The sequence below is a fragment of the Procambarus clarkii genome, unplaced genomic scaffold, assembly GCF_040958095.1.
Source record: "Procambarus clarkii isolate CNS0578487 unplaced genomic scaffold, FALCON_Pclarkii_2.0 HiC_scaffold_153, whole genome shotgun sequence".
In the NCBI taxonomy this organism is placed as follows: Eukaryota; Metazoa; Arthropoda; class Malacostraca; order Decapoda; family Cambaridae; genus Procambarus; species Procambarus clarkii.
This window is the reverse complement of record NW_027189186.1, coordinates 413,019-433,182: the sequence shown is the minus strand read 5'-3', so window position 1 is coordinate 433,182 and position 20,164 is coordinate 413,019. Positions and strand designations below refer to the sequence as shown.

Sequence of the window (20,164 nt, the reverse complement as noted above, 5' to 3'; positions counted from 1 at the left end):
CTGTATTTATTTCTGGTGTGGTGCTCATGGGTTCTGTTACAACCTTCAATGAAGCTTTTGAGCTTATATGTATGTATTTGTAATGTATGTATGTAAACAATGTATTTATTATCATTTATCAATTCTGATAGAAATTACCTACTTAAAATTATCTGTTAGATTAAGGACCTGCCTGAAACGCTGCGCATACTAGTGGCTTTATAAGATTGTAAATACTGTACTATTCAATGTATTCTCACAACCCCAATGTACCTACTTGTATATATATAAATAAAATAAAATAAAATATTGTGATGGGTCAGTAGCTAGGGATGGGAAGGCAGGATGCAGTATGCCAAACTGAATTCGTGCGCCCCTTGAGGGACTTGAAGTAGAGGGATAGGGATCACAGGATAAGTATGGGTTGCACAAACTACTGGTAACAGGATGAGTATGGGTTGCACAATTAATTACTACAAAGTGGTTGAGTATGGGGTGCACGTAAATGAAGACTCCCAAGAAGCAAATCAGAGATCAGCCCAAGCTTCATCTTGAGGCAAAGCTCAATGCCTTAAGCCATATTGATGCTCTGTCCACAGAGCATTCTCTCTCTCAAATCATAATAGTACACTAATGGTTCCCTACACCACCCCTCAGGTGCAGCTGCAGCAGGCTTGGGTGACATGATGACTATGGGGTGCACAATAAACTAACACTCACAGAATGAGTATGGGCTGCACAATAAGCTACCTCTCACAAGATTAGTAATAAAGAAACATTAATTTTTTGGGTAGGGTGACTGAAACTCATCCTGGGGTAAAAATGTTTATTTAAATTTATTATAGTTAAATGAATTTAGTAAATTATTCCATATATTGTATTATAAGTGAATTGACACTAAACTATAAATGATACTAATAAGGTTTTAAAAATGAAAAACAGTAAAAATCCTTCATGTAAGATATGGAAGTTGAAAAGTAAATTAACTGTAAACTAAATTATAAACTGTAGACATAATATAAAGTATTATAAGTAAAATACCTATAAACTACCAAATAATAAGGTGTAAGGAACCATTTCTATTGTTTGTCCTTTTTTACCTGTTTCCTCAGGTATTTTAAAATTCCCATTCCGTTGTTACTACACTGTTTTCCTGGTGTAGTTCCCTGTGGTTCAAATTTTACTACTTGTACTTCTTGCTGTTTCTGAATGATTGCTAATGGTAGCCCTTGTTGCACCTGCGGAACTTTTTGTAAATGTTCCACCTGCGGAACTTTTTGTACTTGTTGAATTTCTTGCACCTGCGGTACTTTTTGGACTTTATGCACCTGCTGCACTTGTAGCTCGTCAGGATTTTTTTCCAAGGCATTATCGCTATCACCTTCTGATCATAATGTAAGTTTATCTGCATCAAGCTTCCTTGTGCGTGCTGGAAAAAAAATGAAAATAAAAAATAAAAAATTTTGAAATGGAAGATCCTGTGTAACAAATTTAATCAGTTACTATGATCGAGCCGCAAAAATTTTACAGGAAAGATATGGTTGGGTTGACTGCATCTATCTGGACCTAAAAGAGGCATTCAACAGAATTCCACATAAGAGTTTGTTCTGGAAACTGGAACATATTGGAGGGGTGACAGGTAAGCTTCTAACATGGATTAAAAAATTTCAAACTGATAGAAAAATGAGGGCAGTAATCAGAGGCAATGTATTGGACTGGAGAAATGTCACGAGTGGAGTACCACAGGGTTTAGTTCTGGCATTCATGGATAAATAATAAATAAATTGTTCATGATTTTTTTAGACAAAAGCTAGAATATGCAGCAGTTGTATGGTGCCCATATCTTAAGAAGTACATGTACAAACTTGAAATGATACAAAGACGTCATGGGTGTCATAGGGGCCCCAGCACACTGGTTTGCTAAAGGGCCCTTAATGCTGTCGAGACCTTATGGGCCCTTGGACCCATTACGTTAAGACATAGTGCTGTATTGGGCCACACACTTTTTGCCATATACATCAATGACAGAGATGATTGAATTGAAATTATATATATATATATATATATATATATATATATATATACATATGTATATATATATATATATATATATATATATATATATACATATGTATATATATATATATATATATATATATATATATGTCGTACCTAGTAGCCAGAACTCACTTCTCAGCCTACTATTCAAGGCCCGATTTGCCTAATAAGCCAAGTTTTCCTGAATTAATATATTTACTATAATTTTTTTCTTATGAAATGATAAAGCAACCCTTTTCTCTATGTACGAGGTCAATTTTTTTTTATTGGAGTTAAAATTAACATAGATATATGACCGAACCTAACTAACCCTACCTAACCTAACCTAACCTATATTTATAGGTAAGGTTAGGTTAGGTTGCCAAAAAAAGCTAGGTTAGGTTAGGTTAGGTAGGTTAGGTAGACGAAAAAACATTAATTCATGAAAACTTGGCTTATTAGGCAAATCGGGCCTTGAATAGTAGGCTGAGAAGTGCGTTCTGGCTATTAGGTACGACATATATATATATATGAGAGAAAATAATAGGTGGTGATATATTTATATATTATGTGAACTACTTACACAAAAAGAAGTTAGTGGTGAAGATCTTCTTGTCTTACGTTGTTTGGTAGGATACCATGTGTCACCCGTGCTGGTCCTTTCTTGTAATAGATAACGATTGATTCATACCCACAGCCACGCAGATATGTTAGCTGAAAAGCAAATAATATTTAAACAATAACACTATCTGGGAAAATGCAACAAAATAAATGTTTGAAGCATAGCTGGGCATGTGCAATAGAACCCATAATAGAATCACAATACCAGAAATAAATATCTTTGATATCCCCAGAGTCAAAGTTATTCTGTGTAAATACTCTATGCAAATAAAGGGACCTTGTCTATGGAACTCACTCGCTAACAAATTTAAAAACTGTCCAACTTCTGCCATTTTAAAAAATAAAACCAAAAAGTACCTAAATTTTTTCTTGATAGTTTCCTAACTAGTGTATTAAACTCGCACTGTATCTTATGAAATCCAATGCCAGAATATATGTGCCTAAACCATACAACTTTTCCATTGTAATCATTGCTATCACCTTATATCATGATTGTTATATTGAATGCATATCTTACTATATTATACCTTGAAATATTCCTCAAATTATGCTACAATTTATATGTTGATAACCCTCAAATTTTACTTTAATGTACATAGTAATCTTTGTGATACTTTCTTACAATGTACCAGCCAATTTTTTCCATTTAAGCTTTAAATTGCCTATTTAAAACTATCTGTTAGATTAAGGACCTGCCCAAAACACTATGTGTGCTAGTGGCTTTACAAGAATGTAAAAACATCAATGCTATGTACTCTCATAATCCCAGTGTGCTAACTTGTATATAAATAAATAAACAAATAGTATGTAAGTACTGTACAGCATTATTCATGTTGATTCTATACCTTATCAAGCAAGTTCAGCATAAGAAGAATACAAATGAATACAACAGATGTAGACAAACTTCAATACCTGATTTTCAATCCTTCGTAGAACCCGGCTTGCTGTATTTCGTTCTAAAGCCTTCTTGCCTTTAAGTAGAAAACGGGCTTCCTCTTCTTTCTTCATTAATTCTCTACTGTTTCGGAAGTCACACTGGCAGAACTTGCAAACATTGCTTCGGACATGCACACATTGTTTGCAGTTTGTGCATCTCCTCAAGAATTTTCCCTGAAGACCTGAAGGAAATAGTTTCTAATAAAATACTTATATTCAAATGACCTATGCTGCAAAAATTATAAGTTAAATTGTTGTTAAAATGTACTACAGTAATTAAATATATTATTTAAATTATGAAATAATCTACATTAACACTAGTGAGAGCAATGTTAAAAATTTTAGGACTGCATCTGGAAATAACTTTAATTTTGGATGTGATTAACCATGCTGTAACTCGTATAACAAAACTGAGAGGAGTTGAATCCAACAGCCTGATTGACCAGGCTGTTAATTTCAAGCGAATACTATATTATTGGAAGAAAAAAAATTATATATATATATATATATATAATCAATATTGTAACTTTTTTTGTGTAATGACGTTTTCAAATAAAGTTAGATAAATATACACACATACCAAAAGAATAAGGGTGGTAGGAGAAGAAAATATGAAAGTGTTCAGTGAGGATCCACAAGGTCTTCTCTGAGTACTCTTTATTTTCTTCTCCGAGGCTATGGGTCCCTACACTTGCACCAGAGGTGGTACCCCTCATATATATATATATATATATATATATATATATATATATATATATATATATATATATATATATATATATATATATATATGACAGTGTCAGATTCACCACCACCATCAAACACCACCAGCACCATACACCACCAGCATCATACACCAACAGCACCATACACCACCAGCATCATACACCACCAGCATCATACACCACCAGCATCATACACCATCAGCATCATACATCACCAGCATCATACACCATCAGCATAATACACCACCAGCATCATACACCATACACCACCAGCACCATACACCACCAGCACCATACACCACCAGCATCATACACCACCAGCACCATACACCACCAGCATCATACACCACCAGCACCATACACCACCAGCATCATACACCATCAGCATCATACACCATCAGCATCATACTCCACCAGAATCATACACCACCAGCATCATACACCACCAGCACCATACACCAGCATCATACACCATCAGCATCATACACCATCAGCATCATACACCATCAGCATCATACTCCACCAGCACCATACACCACCAGCACCATACACCACCACCATGTCAAATGGACAGTGTTAACAAAATTATTCCCACATACTCCGTCACTATGTGATGGAGTACACATAGAACAGGGGACTGTAACAAATGTTCTAGCATAAAACTTTGTACAGTTTAGTAATTCCTTACCATTTGATGTACTAGGTAGATCCATGTTTGGTGAAGTTTTATAGCTGGAGCTGGAAGATCCTGTCGAGATGACTTCTTCAAAGAGAATAGCTTCAACACATTGTGTCTTGAGTCTTCCAGTACTTGGCCTACAGTTACCAGATCTGATTTACAGAAACTAGTGAACTATGGAGATAAGATTGTTAATAATATACTTTTTTTGAGATTCATATGACTTGCAGCTTAAAAACCAACCTTATTTTAAAATAGTACACTAAAGTACATAGCAAATTGCGAAATTCGTAGTTTTTTAACTACTTTAAAGCTAAATTCTCAAGCTTTGAAAATAAGCACAATTTGCTATTTTAAGCAGAATCTGGCAACTCTGATTTAGCATGTAAACATTGACTTGCATTCACAATGTAGTTATTTATTTTTCAACAATTTAAAACGAGTTATGAAAATACACACATTGGTACATTATTGCAAAGGCACTATACTATATATATATATATATATAAATTGTTGCAAGTCGAGCAACAAATATTTTACATTGAACAACAAATGAGATTGGAAAAGCAGTATTGCCAAAATAGACCCCAGACACACCCTGTGGGTAGTAATGGACCCCCATACCGACCCTATGAGGGGTAGTGGACCCCATAATAACACTATGGGCGATAGTGGACACTATACAAACACTATGGGCGGTAGTTGACTTCATAGAGACCCTGTGGGCGGTAAGGGACCCCCTATCGACCCTGTGGGCGGCAGTGGACCCCCTATCGATCCTGTGGGCGGCAGTGGACCCCCTACCGACCCTGTGGGCGGCAGTGGACCCCTACCGAACGTGTGGGCGGCAGTGGACCCCCTACCGACCCTGTGGGCGGCAGTGGACCCCCTATCGATCCTGTGGGCGGTAGTGGACCCCCACCATATCGACCCTGTGGGCGGCAGTGGACCCCCTATCGATCCTGTGGGCGGCAGTGGACCCCCTACCGACCCAGTGGGTGGCAGTGGACCCCCTGCCGACCCTGTGGGCGGTAGTGGACCCCTACCGACCCTGTGGACGGTAGTTGACTTCATAGCGACCCTGTGGGCGGTAGTGGACCCCATACCGACCCTGTGGGTGGCGGTGGACCCCATACCGACTCTGTGGGCGGCAGTGAACCCTATATACTAATCCTGTGGGCGATACTGTACCCTATAGTCATCCTGTGGGGGCAATGGATGCCATACATATCCAGTGGGTGTTATTGTACCCCATACTTATTCTGTGGGTGGTTGGAGCCCCATATCCATCCTGTGGGTTATAGTGGACCCCATACTCATCCTGTGGGTGGTATTGGACCCCATACCTATCCTGTGGGTGGTTGTGAGCCCATACCCATCCTGTCGGTGGTAGTGGACGCAATACACATCCAGTGGATGGTATTGGATCCCATACCCTTCCTGTGGGTGGAAGTGATCCCCATACCATTCCTGTGGGTGGATGTGACCCCCATACTCATCCTGCGGGTGTTATTGGACCCCTTACCCACCTAACAGGTGGTAGTGGACCCTATACTAATCCTATAGTTTCCAATAATCCACACCATACCATCCTGTTTGCAGTAGTTTACCCTATATACATTCCAACATAACATCGTTTTCTGTTAGCGTTCCTACAAAACATTCTTTAAAGATTTCTAAAGCACAAACTATGGTATATAATATTGATTGGTGAAGCACTTATTCTATGTAATAATTTATTGTGCTTATTATAATTTACTAAGAACAACTAATATTTCTCAAAACAAAACTACGAGCCTTCAATAGGATGTAGCTGATCTGTAATATTATAAGAGCATGGACAATAGTAGGTGAATTTCACAACCCATGTGGGACCTGAAAACTACAATTTTCGTTATAATTGAACCAATCACGACTATTCAGCTATCTACGTTGATGGACGAGTACTGTGAGACGTAAATTGGTACGTGAGGAAGAGTTTGATCCTTGGTAAAAAAGTTAACTGGGAATATATCACATATGTACTAAATCACATTCCACATATTGACTTTAAGCACTAGTCATATATGTACTGTCTTGTGTGAGAACGGGTTGTTTTTCCAACATCTCTTCATATGGAAGCTTTCTAATTTGCGGGATTAACTTTGTCATCCTAACTGACGTGTTCTAGTGAATTATGTCCATTCATTATGTGTATGGCGACCAAAACTGAACGGCATAATGTAAATGGGGCCTAAAAACAATACGTTAATAAACCCAGCCGACTTATTGCTAACTCTTCTATAAATAAATCTATGGGAAAGAAAAGCTCTCAGCCTGCTAACAAGAGTGTACAAATCCACAAGGGCCGGGACGAGGATTCGAACCTGCGTCCGAGAGCATCCCAGACGCTGCCGTAATCGACTGAGCTACGACATGGTCAAAAGGAGTTGAAACCGAAGATCTACTGAACATATTGGATCCTGCAGCCTCTCCGAGGCACAAACCAGTGTTAGTGTAACAAGAATGTGAAGTTGACTACGTCCATCTAGTTCCACCCGCTCCTCCCCAGAACTAGTTGTTAAATAAGCACTTTACCTTGACTCCTCTGATCCAACACTTGTCCACACGTGCCACACTCCTGAAAAAATATTTTTTACATATATTAAGGGCAAGTATAAGTAATTATTAAAATAAGGCACCAAACCGGGAAGGCTATGTAGCACCAGGGTAAGTATAAACAGTTTATTTCAAATACAATCGAGTAGGAAAATACAATTATGAATTTCAAGAACACTGGAACCAATCACTGGAAAAGGTGAAATTGCAATGGAGATTAATTAAAGATTGTATCAACAATAGCGAGTAGGCAAGACTGATAAGACTGCAATAGCCTAACGGAGTACATTTTTGTCTCCGACTCATGAGGCTATGGTTAAGCATCAATGTTCTTTTAAAGTTACATAGAAACACATTATCTTATTAGGGTCTTCCACTAAAAACAAACCTTTAGCTAATCTTAGATAAACGTACTGTGTATTATTAATTTATTTAGCTGTTTATTGGCCTAAATTATATAAATAACATGCTTAAAACCTCTTAAGTACAGTATATGGTCTCTGAGCACCAAACCAACGTTAGAAGCCTAGTGATTACATTGTCAAAAAGGACCATTTACAGGTGAAACAATTTCATATCGCAGAGTAAACAAGATGGAAACAATTATCTTCCACATTTATTTGCACAATTGCCATCCTGATATGACCACTCCATCGCCCTCGTCGTTAACACACTAAGTGCAGGCGATGAGTCACAATAACGTGGCTGAAGTAGTTTGACCAGGCCACACACTAGCAGGTGAAGGGATGACGACGTTTCGGTCCATCCTGGACCATTCTCAAGTCGACTTGAGAATGGTCCAGGACCGAAACGTCGTCGTCAACACACTAAACAATCTAGGGTGACTTGTTGCTAAACATTACAAGTCACCTTTACCTTAGCTACAAAACACGTTGTGCATATTATCACACTACCTTTAATGTCATAATGCAGCAGTTTGCGCGCTCAAAATACAGATAGACAAAATTCTCAGGAACCATAGGGGAACCTTTGACAAGCCGCCGGCTTCCTGTTGCCGTAGAGGGCACTATGGAGAAATGGTGGCCCTCTGGTAAATTTAAGTCAATATTACCTAGGAGTTATGATGTACCAGCCATTGAACATCTGGGACTCACAGTTAATATGAAAACAATCCTTAAGAATAGTTAAACGAATCTTTGACTGAAACGAACAACGTTGAATATTCAACTGTACGAGTCTCTGTTGTGGTCCCATCTGGCCTACTGTGTCCTAATATGGAAACCTCACTTCAAAAACACATCAATGATTTTCAGCTTTGGAGAAAGTTCAAGACAGCAACAACAATCATGCCAGAACTTGTTCAACTGTCACTACCACGAATCTTTGAAGGACTAACACTATAAAAGTTTAAATTGTTATAGATTTAGATAGATTAGCCTATAAATTTTCCTAGAAATTACCTACTTAATATTATCTGTTAAATTAAGGACCTGGCCGAAGTGCTATGCGTACTAGTGGCTTTACAAGAATGTAAACACACAGGGCTATGTACTCCTTGTCACCTGTCCTCTTAAAAATAGCGTCGCTTTTGGCCGTTTACCCGTAAGGCCGAATATGGACGTAATTTGGAAATGAAAACAAAATGAAAATAAATTTGGGCTTTTTTTCAACAACAATAAGTTAAGGGTCCTCTGGTAGGTTAGGTGGGCAGGAAATTCTCATAAAGTTGAAATTACGACTTTTTATACCCAACATATGCCAAGTACTGAAAGCGGCGTTTGGTTACATCTGTCCCAAAACCCCCAGCAGTTTTCAAAATATCCCAAACATTACAATTTCGAGGCTTGAGCCATTTTTTTGGAGCCAAATTCTGGCTCTCTCAACGTATTCGCAGTTTGAAATTACGACTTTTTATACCCAACATATGCCAAGTACTGAAAGCGGCGTTTGGTTACATCTGTCCCAAACCCCCCAGCAGTTTTCAAAATATCCCAAACATCCCAATTTCGAGGCTTGAGCCATTTTTTTGGAGCCAAATTCTGGCTCTCTGAACGTATTCGCACTTTGAATTTACGACTTTTTATACCCAACATATGCAAAGTTCTGAAAGCGGCGTTTGGTCATATTTGTCGCAAACCCCCCTGCAGTTTTCAAAATATCCCAAACATCCCAATTTCGAGGCCTGAGCCAAATTTTGGAGCCAAATTCTGGCTAATGCACATATTCGCAGTTTGAAATTACGACTTTTATACCCAACATATGCCAAGTCCTGAAAGCGGCATTGAGTCACATTTTGCACAAACTCTCTTGCAGTTTTCAAAATATCCCAAATATTCCAATTTCTAGGCCTGAGCCATATTTTGGAGCCAAATTCTGGCTCTCTGCACGTATTCGCAGTTTGAAATTACGACTTTATATACCCAACATATTCCAAGTACTGAAAGCGGCGTTTGGTCACATTTGTCCCAAACCTCCCAATTTCGAGGCCTGAGCCATATTTTGGAGCCAAATTCTGGCTCTCTGCACGTATTCGCATTTTTAAATTACGACTTTTTTATAACCAACATATGCGAAGTACTGAGAGCGGCGTTTGGTGACATTTGTCCCAAACCCCCCTGCAGTTTTCAAAATATCCCAAACAACCCAATTTCGAGGTCTGAGCCATATTTTAGAGTCAAATTCTGGCTCCATGCAAGTATTCGCGGTTTGAAATTACGACATTTTATACCCAACATATGCCAAGTCCTGAAAGCGGCAGTGAGTCACATTTCCAACAAACTCCCCTGCAGTTTTCGAAATATCCCAAATATCCCAATTTTGAGGCCTGAGCCATACTTTGGAGCCAAATTCTGGCTCTCTGCACGTATTCGCAGTTTGAAATTACGACTTTTTATACCCAACATATGCCAAGTTCTGTAAGCGGTGTTTGGTCATATTTGTCCCAAACCCCCCTACAGTTTTCGAAATACCCCAAACATCCCAATTTCGAGGCGTGAGCCATATTTTGGAGCCAAACTCAGGCTCTCTGCACGTATTCGCAGTTTGAATTTACGACTTTTAATTTATACCCAACATATGCCAAGTACTGAAAGCGGCAGTGAGTCACATTTCGCACAAACTCCCCTGCAGTTTTCGAAATATCCCAAATATCCCAATTTCGAGGCTTGAGCAATATTTTGGAGCCAAATTCTGGCTCTCTGCACGTATTCGCAGTTTGAAATTACGACATTTTATACCCAACATATGCCAAGTCTTGAAAGCGGCAGCGAGTCACATTTCGCACAAACTCCCCTGGAGTTTTCGAAATATCCCAAATATCCCAATTTCGAGGCCTGAGCCATATTTTGGAGCCAAATTCTGGCTCTCTGTACGTATTCGCAGTTTGAAATTACGAATTTTTTATACCCAACATATGCCAAGTACTGAAAGCGGCGTTTGGTCACATTTGTCCCAAACCCCCCCCCCTTTAGTTTTCAAAATATCCCTAACATCCCAATTTCGAGGCCTTAGCCATATTTTGGAGCCAAATTCTGGCTCTCTGCACGTATTCGCGGTTTGAAATTACGACATTTTATATCCAACATATGCCAAGTCTTGAAAGCGGCAGCGAGTCACATTTTGCTCAAACTCGCCTGCAGTTTTCAAAATATCCCAAACATCCCACTTTCATGGCCTGAGCCATATTTTGGAGCCAAATTCAAGCTCTCTGCACGTATTCGCAGTTTGAAATTATGACTTTTTATACCCAACATATGCCAAGTTCTGTAAGCAGCGTTTGGTCATATTTGTCCCAAACCCCCCTGCAGTTTTCAAAATATCCCAAACTACCCAATTTCGAGGACTGAGCAATATTTTGGAGCCAAATTCTGGCTCTATGCACGTATTCGCAGTTTGAAATTACGACTTTTTATACCCAACATATGCCAAGTGTTGAAAGCGGCGTTTGGTTATATTTGTCCCAAACCTCCCTGCAGTTTTCAAAATATCCCAAACATCACAATATCGAGGCCTGAGCCATATTTTGGAGCCAAATTCTGGCTCTCTGCACGTATTCGCAGTTTGATATTATGATTTTTATACCCAACATATGCCAAGTACTGAAAGCGCCAGTGAGTCACATTTTGCACAAATTCCCCTGCAGTTTTCGAAATACCCCAAAAATCCCAATTTCGAGGCGAGAGCCATATTTTGGAGCCAAACTCAGGCTCTCTGCACGTATTCGCAGTTTGAAATTACGACTTTTTTATACCCAACATATGTCAAGTACTGAAAGCGGCAGTGAGTCACATTTCGCACAAACTCCCCTGCAGTTTTCGAAATATCCCAAATATCCCAATTTCGAGGCTTGAGCAATATTTTGGAGCCAAATTCTGGCTCATTGCACGTATTCGCAGTTTGAAATTACGACCTTTTTTATGCCCAAAATATGCCAAGTAATGAATGCGGCAGTGAGTCACATTTTTCACAAACCGTCCCTGCAGTTTTCAAAATATCCCAAACATCCCAATTTCGAGAACTGTTCAATATTTTGGAGTCAAATTCTGGCTCTAGGCACGTATTCGTGGTTTGAAATTACGACTTTTTATACCCAACATATGCCAAGTCCTGAAAGCAGCAGCGAGTCAAATTTTGCACAAACTCCCCTACAGTTGTCGATATATCCCAAATATCCCAATTTCGAGGCCTGAGCCATATTTTGGAGCCAACTTCTGGCTCTCTTCACGTATTCGCAGTATGAAATTACGAATTTTTTATACCCAACATATGCCAAGTGTTGAAAGCGACGTTTGGTTATATTTGTCCCAAACCTCCCTGCAGTTTTCAAAATATCCCAAACATCACAATATCGAGGCCTGAGCCATATTTTGGAGATAAATTCTGGCTCTCTGCAGGTATTCGCAGTTTGATATTACGATTTTTATACCCAACATATGACAAGTACTGAAAGCGGCAGTGAGTCACATTTCGCACAAACTCCCCTGCAGTTTTCGAAATATCCCAAATATCCCAATTTCGAGGCTTGAGCAATATTTTAAAGCCAACTTCTGGCTCTCTGCACGTATTCGCAGTATGAAATTACGAATTTTTTATACCCAACATATGCCAAGTGTTGAAAGCGACGTTTGGTTATATTTGTCCCAAACCTCCCTGCAGTTTTCAAAATATCCCAAACATCACAATATCGAGGCCTGAGCCATATTTAGGAGCCAAATTCTGGGTCTCTGCACGTATTCGCAGTTTGATATTACGATTTTTATACCCAACATATGCCAAGTACTGAAAGCAGCAGTGAGTCACATTTTGCACAAACTCCCCTGAAGTTTTCGAAATACCCCAAACATCCCAATTTCGTGGCGTGAGCAATATTTTGGAGCCAAATTCTGGCTCTATGCACGTATTCGCGGTTTGAAATTACGACATTTTATACCCAACATATGCCAAGTCCTGAAAGCGGCAGTGAGTCACATTTCGCACAAACTCCCCTGCAGTTTTCAAAATATCCCAAACATCCCAATTTCGAGGCCTGAGCCATATTTTGTAGCGAAATTTTGGCTCTCTGCACGTATTCGCACTTTGAAATTACGACTTTTTATACCTAACATATACCAAGTACTGAAAGCGGCATTTGGTCACATTTGTCCCAAACCTCCCAGCAGTTTTCAAAATATCCCAAACATCCCAATTTCGAGGACTGAGCCATGTTTTGGAGCCAAATTCTGGCTCTCTGCACGTATCCGCAGTTTGAAATTACGACTTTTTTATACCCAACATATACCAAGTACTGAAAGCGGCATTTGGTCACATTTGTCTCAATCCTTCTTGCAGTTTTCAAAATATCTCAAACATCCCAATTTCGAGGCCTAATCCATATTTTGGAGCCAAATTCTAGCTCTCTGCACGTATTCGTAGTTTTAAATTGCGACTTTTTTATACCCAACATATGCCAAGTACTGAAATCGGCGTTTTCTCAAATTTGTCCCAATTCCCCCTGCAGTTTTCAAAATATCCCAAACATCTAAATTTCGAGGCCTGAGCCATATTTTGGAGCCAAATTCTGGCTCTCTGCACGTATTCGCAGTTTTTAATTACGACTTTTTTATACCCAACATATGCGAAGTACTGAGAGCGGCGTTTGGTGACATTTGTCCCAAACCCCCCTGCAGTTTTCAAAATATCCCAAACAACCCAATTTCGAGGTCTGAGCCATATTTTAGAGTCAAATTCTGGCTCCATGCAAGTATTCGCGGTTTGAAATTACGACATTTTATACCCAACATATGCCAAGTCCTGAAAGCGGCAGTGAGTCACATTTCCAACAAACTCCCCTGCAGTTTTCGAAATATCCCAAATATCCCAATTTTGAGGCCTGAGCCATACTTTGGAGCCAAATTCTGGCTCTCTGCACGTATTCGCAGTTTGAAATTACGACTTTTTATACCCAACATATGCCAAGTTCTGTAAGCAGCGTTTGGTCATATTTGTCCCAAACCCACCTGGAGTTTTCAAAATATCCCAAACATCCCAATTTCGAGGACTGAGCAATATTTTAGAGTCAAATTCTGGCTCCATGCAAGTATTCGCGGTTTGAAATTACGACATTTTATACCCAACATATGCCAAGTCCTGAAAGCGGCAGTGAGTCACATTTCGCACAAACTCCCCTGCAGTTTTCGTAATATCCCAAATATCCCAATTTCGAGGCCTGAGCCATATTTTGGAGCCAAATTCAGGCTCTCTGCACGTATTCGCAGTTTGAAATTACGACTTTTTTATACCCAACATATGCCAAGTACTGAAAGCGGCGTTTGGTCACATTTGTCCCAAACCCCCCCTGCAGTTTTCAAAATATCCCAAACATCCCAATTTCGAGGCCTTAGCCATATTTTGGAGCCAAATTCTGGCTCCATGCACGTATTCGCGGTTTGAAATTACGACATTTTATACCCAACATATGCCAAGTCCTAAAAGCGGCAGTGAGTCACATTTCCTACAAACTCCCCTGCAGTTTTCGAAATATCCTAAATATTCCAATTTTGAGGCCTGAGTCATATTTTGGAGCCAAATTCTGGCTCTCTGCACGTATTCGCAGTTTGAAATTACGACTATTTATACCTAACATAAGCCGAGTACTGAAAGCGGCAGTGTGTCACATTTTGCTCAAACTCCCCTGCAGTTTTCAAAATATCCCAAACATCCCACTTTCATGGCCTGAGCCATATTTTGGAGCCAAATTCAAGCTCTCTGCACGTATTCGCAGTTTGAAATTATGACTTTTTATACCCAACATATGCCAAGTGTTGAAAGCGGCGTTTGGTTATATTTGTCCCAAACCTCCCTGCAGTTTTCAAAATATCCCAAACATCACAATATCGAGGCCTGAGCCATATTTTGGAGCCAACTTCTGGCTCTCTGCACGTATTCGCAGTATGAAATTACGAATTTTTTATACCCAACATATGCCAAGTACTGAAAGCGCCGTTTGGTTACATTTGTCCCAAACCTCCCTGCAGATTTCAAAATATCCCAAACATCACAATATCGAGGCCTGAGCCATATTTTGGAGCCAAATTCTGGCTCTCTGCACGTATTCGCAGTTTGATATTACGAGTTTTATACCCAACATATGCCAAGAACTGAAAGGGGCAGTGAGTCACATTTTGCACAAACTCCCCTGCAGTTTTCGAAATATCCCAAACATCCCAATTTCGAGGTGTGAGCCATATTTTGGAGCCAAACTCTGGCTCTCTGCACGTATTCGCAGTTTGAAATTACGACTTTTTTATACCCAATGTATGCCAAGTACTGAAAGCAGCGTTTGGTCACATTTGTCCCAAACCCCCCCTGCAGTTTTCAAAATATCCCAAACATCCCACTTTCAAGGCCTGAGCCATATTTTAAAAGCCAAATTCAAGCTCTCTGCACGTTTTCGCAGTTTGAAATTACGACTTTTTATACCCAACATATGCCAAGTTCTGAAAGCGGCGTTTGGTCATATTTGTCCCAAACCCTCCTTCAGTTTTCAAAATATCCCAAACATCCCAATTTCGAGGACTGAGCAATATTTTGGAGCCAAATTCTGGCTCTCTGCACGTATTCGCAGTTTGAAATTATGACTTTTTATACCCAACATATGCCAAATTCTGTAAGCAGCGTTTGGTCATATTTGTCCCAAACCCCCCTGCAGTTTTCAAAATATCCCAAACTACCCAATTTCGAGGACTGAGCAATATTTTGGTGCCAAATTCTGGCTCTATGCACGTATTCGCAGTTTGAAATTACGACTTTTTATACCCAACATATGCCAAGTGTTGAAAGTGGCGTTTGGTTATAGTTGTCCCAAACCTCCCTGCAGTTTTCAAAATATCCCAAACATCACAATATCGAGGCCTGAGCCATATTTTGGAGCCAAGTTCTGGCTCTCTGCACGTATTCGCAGTTTGATATTACGATTTTTATACCCAACATATGCCAAGTACTGAAAGCGCCAGTGAGTCACATTTTGCACAAATTCCCCTGCAGTTTTCGAAATACCCCAAAAATCCCAATTTCGAGGCGAGAGCCATATTTTGGAGCCAAACTCAGGCTCTCTGCACGTATTCGCAGTTTGAAATTACGACTTTCTTATACCCAACATATGTCAAGTACTGAAAGCGGCAGTGAGTCACATTTCGCACAAACTCCCCTGCAGTTTTCGAAATATCCCAAATATCCCAATTTCGAGGCTTGAGCAATATTTTGGAGCCAAATTCTGGCTCATTGCACGTATTCGCAGTTTGAAATTACGACCATTTTTATGCCCAACATATGCCAAGTACTGAATGCGGCGTTTGGTCACATTTTTCCCAAACCGTCCGTGCAGTTTTCAAAATATCCCAAACATCCCAATTTCAAGGACTGAGCAATATTTTGGAGCCAAATTCTGGCTCTATGCACGTATTCGCAGTTTGAAATTACGAATTTTTATACCCAACATATGCCAAGTCCTGAAAGCGGCAGTGAGTCAAATTTTGCACAAACTCCCCTACAGTTTTCGAAATATCCCAAATATCCCAATTTCGAGGCCTGAGCCATATTTTGGAGCCAACTTCTGGCTCTCTGCACGTATTCGCAGTATGAAATTACGAATTTTTTATACCCAACATATGCCAAGTACTGAAAGCGGCGTTTGGTAACATTTGTCCCAAACCTCCCTGCAGTTTTCAAAATATCCCAAACATCACATATCGAGGCCTGAGCCATATTTTGGAGCCAAATTCTGGCTCTCTGCACGTATTCGCAGTTTAATATTACGATTTTTATACCCAACATATGCCAAGTACTGAAAGAGGCAGTGAGTCACATTTTGCACAAACTCCCCTGCAGTTTTCGAAATATCCCAAACATCCCAATTTCGAGGTGTGAGCCATATTTTTGAGCCAAACTCTGGCTCTCTGCACGTATTCGCAGTTTGAAATTACGACTTTTTTATACCCAACGTATGCCAAGTACTGAAAGCGGCGTTTGGTCACATTTGTCCCAAACCCCCCTGCAATTTTCAAAATATCCCAAACATCCCAATTTCCAGGCCTTAGCCATATTTTGGAGCCAAATTCTTGCTCCATGCACGTATTCGTGGTTTGAAATTACGACATTTTATACCCAACATATGCCAAGTCCTGAAAGCGGCAGTGAGTCACATTTCCCACAAACTCCCCTGCAGTTTTCGAAATATCCCAAACATCCCAATTTTGAGGCTGAGCCATATTTTGGAGCCAAATTCTGGCTCTCTGCACGTATTCGCAGTTTGATATTACGATTTTTGTACCCAACATATGCCAAGTACTGAAAGCGCCAGTGTGTCACATTTTGCACAAATTCCCCTGCAGTTTTCGAAATACCCCAAAAATCTCAATTTCGAGGCGAGAGCCATATTTTGGAGCCAAACTCAGGCTCTCTGCACGTATTCACATTTTGAAATTACGACTTTTTTATACCCAACAAATGTCAAGTACTGAAAGCGGCAGTGAGTCACATTTCGCACAAACTCCCCTGCAGTTTTCGAAATATCCCAAATATCCCAATTTCGAGGTTTGAGCAATATTTTGGAGCCAAATTCTGGCTCATTGTACGTATTCGCAGTTTGAAATTACGACCTTTTTTATGCCCAACATATGCCAAGTACTGAATGCGGCGTTTGGTCACATTTTTCCCAAACCGTCCGTGCAGTTTTCAAAATATCCCAAACATCCCAATTTCAAGGACTGAGCAATATTTTGGATCCAAATTCTGGCTCTATGCACGTATTCGCAGTTTGAAATTACGAATTTTTATACCCAACATATGCCAAGTCCTGAAAGCGGCAGTGAGTCAAATTTTGCACAAACTCCCCTACAGTTTTCGAAATATCCCAAATATCCCAATTTCGAGGCCTGAGCCATATTTTGGAGCCAACTTCTGGCTCTCTGCACGTATTCGCTGTATGAAATTACGAATTTTTTATACCCAACATATGCCAAGTACTGAAAGCGGCGTTTGGTAACATTTGTCCCAAGCCTCCCTGCAGTTTTCAAAATATCCCAAACATCACATATCAAGGCCTGAGCCATATTTTGGAGCCAAATTCTGGCTCTCTGCACGTATTCGCAGTTTAATATTACGATTTTTATACCCAACATATGCCAAGTACTGAAAGGGGCAGTGAGTCACATTTTGCACAAACTCCCCTGCAGTTTTCGAAATATCCCAAACATCCCAATTTCGAGGTGTGAGCCATATTTTTGAGCCAAACTCTGGCTCTCTGCACGTATTCGCAGTTTGAAATTACGACTTTTTTATACCCAACGTATGCCAAGTACTGAAAGCGGCGTTTGATCACATTTGTCCCAAACCCCCCTGCAGTTTTCAAAATATCCCAAACATCCCAATTTTGAGGCCTGAGCCATATTTTGGAGCCAAATTCTGGCTCTCTGCACGTATTCGCAGTATGAAATTACGACTTTTTATACCCAACATATGTCAAATACTGAAAGCGGCAGTGAGTCACATTTTGCTCAAACTCCCCTGCAGTTTTCAAAATATCCCAAACATCCCACTTTCAAGGCCTGAGCAATATTTTGGAGCCAAATTCTGGCTCTATGCACGTATTCGCAGTATGAAATTACGAATTTTTTATACCCAACATATGCCAAGTGTTGAAAGCGGCGTTTGGTTATATTTGTCCCAAACCCCCCAGCAGTTTTCAAAATATCCCAAACATCCCAATTTTGAGGCCTGAGCCATATTTTGGAGCCTAATTCTGGCTCTATGCACGTATTCGCGGTTTGAAATTACGACTTTTTTATGCCCAACATATGCCAAGTACTGAACGCGGCATTTGGTCACATTTGTCCCAATCCCCCCACTGTAGTTTTCAAAATATCCCAAACATCCCTATTTCGAGGCCTGAGCCAAATTTTGGAGCCAAATTCTGGCTCTATGCATGTATTCGTGGTTTGAAATGACGACATTTTATACCCAACATATGCCAAGCCCTGAAAGCGGCAGTGAGTCACATTTTGCACAAACTCCCCTGCAATTTTCGAAATATCATAAATATCCCAATTTTGAGGATTGAGCCATATTTTGGAGCCAAATTCTGGCTCTCTGCACGTATTCGCAGTTTGAAATTACGACTTTTTTATACCCAATTTATGCCAAGTACTGAAAGCGGCGTTTGGTAACCTTTGTCCCAACCCCTCCTGCAGTTTTCAAAATATCTCAAACATCGCAATTTCGAGGCCTGAGCCATATTTTGGAGCCAAATTCTGGCTCTATGCACGTATTCGAGGCTTGAAATTACGATATTTTATACCCAACATATGCCAAGTCCTGAAACCGGCAGTGAGTCACATTTTGCACAAACTTCCTTCCAGTTTTCGAAATATCCCAAATATCCCAATTTCGAGGCCTGAGCAATATTTTCGAGCCAAATTCTGGCTCTCTGCACGTATTCGCAGTTTGAAATTACGACTTTTTATACCCAACATATGCCAAGTACTGAAAGCAGCAGTGAGTCACATTTTGCACAAACTCCCCTGCAGTTTTCAAAATATCCCAAACATCCCACTTTCGAGGCCTGAGCCATATTTTGGAGCCAAATTCAAGCTCTCTGCACGTATTCGCAGTTTGAAATTACAACTTTTTATACGCAACATATGCCAAGTTCTGAAAGCGGCGTTTCGTCTGTTTGGTCCCAAACCCCCCTGCAGTTTTCAAAATATCCCAAACATCCCAATTTCGAGGACAGAGCAATATTTTTCAGCCAAATTCTGGCTCTATGCACGTATTCGCAGTTTGAAATTACGACTTTTTATACCCAACATATGCCAAGTCCTGAAAGCGGCAGTGAGTCAAATTTTGTACAAACTCCCCTGCAGTTTTCGAAATATCCCAAATATCCCAATATCGAGGCCTGAGCCATATTATGGAGCCAAATTCTGGCTCTCTCCAAGTATTCGCAGTTTAATATTACGATTTTATTCCCAACATATGCCAAGTACTGAAAGCGGCAGTGAGTCACATTTTGCACAAACTCCCCTGTAGTTTTCGAAATATCCCAAACATCCCAATTTCGAGGCCTGAGCCTTATTTTGGAGCCAAATTCTGGCTC

At 40.0% G+C, this 20,164-nt stretch overlaps 2 protein-coding genes across 3 annotated transcripts in view; one reads left to right on the top strand and one right to left on the bottom strand.

Moving 5' to 3' along the window:
• Positions 1 to 20,164, top strand: part of LOC138361038 (beta-lactamase-like protein 2 homolog) — a 430,568-nt gene that overhangs the window by 17,698 nt on the left and 392,706 nt on the right. The gene's annotated exons all lie outside the window — the stretch shown is intronic.
• LOC123749006 (uncharacterized) lies at positions 792 to 5,147 on the bottom strand. 2 transcript variants are annotated; one of them, XM_069320516.1, is made up of 4 exons: positions 4,987 to 5,141; positions 3,550 to 3,755; positions 2,600 to 2,730; positions 792 to 1,408 (listed from the first exon to the last, which is right to left on the bottom strand). In XM_069320516.1, exons 1-3 carry the CDS (start codon positions 5,009 to 5,011, stop codon positions 2,611 to 2,613), a joined length of 351 nt encoding a protein of 116 aa, XP_069176617.1. In that variant the 5' UTR covers positions 5,012 to 5,141; the 3' UTR covers positions 792 to 1,408; positions 2,600 to 2,610. The 2 variants fall into 2 exon arrangements, with proteins under 2 accessions (XP_069176617.1, XP_069176616.1); XM_069320515.1 differs by lacking the exon at positions 2,600 to 2,730 and having other exon boundaries at positions 4,987 to 5,147.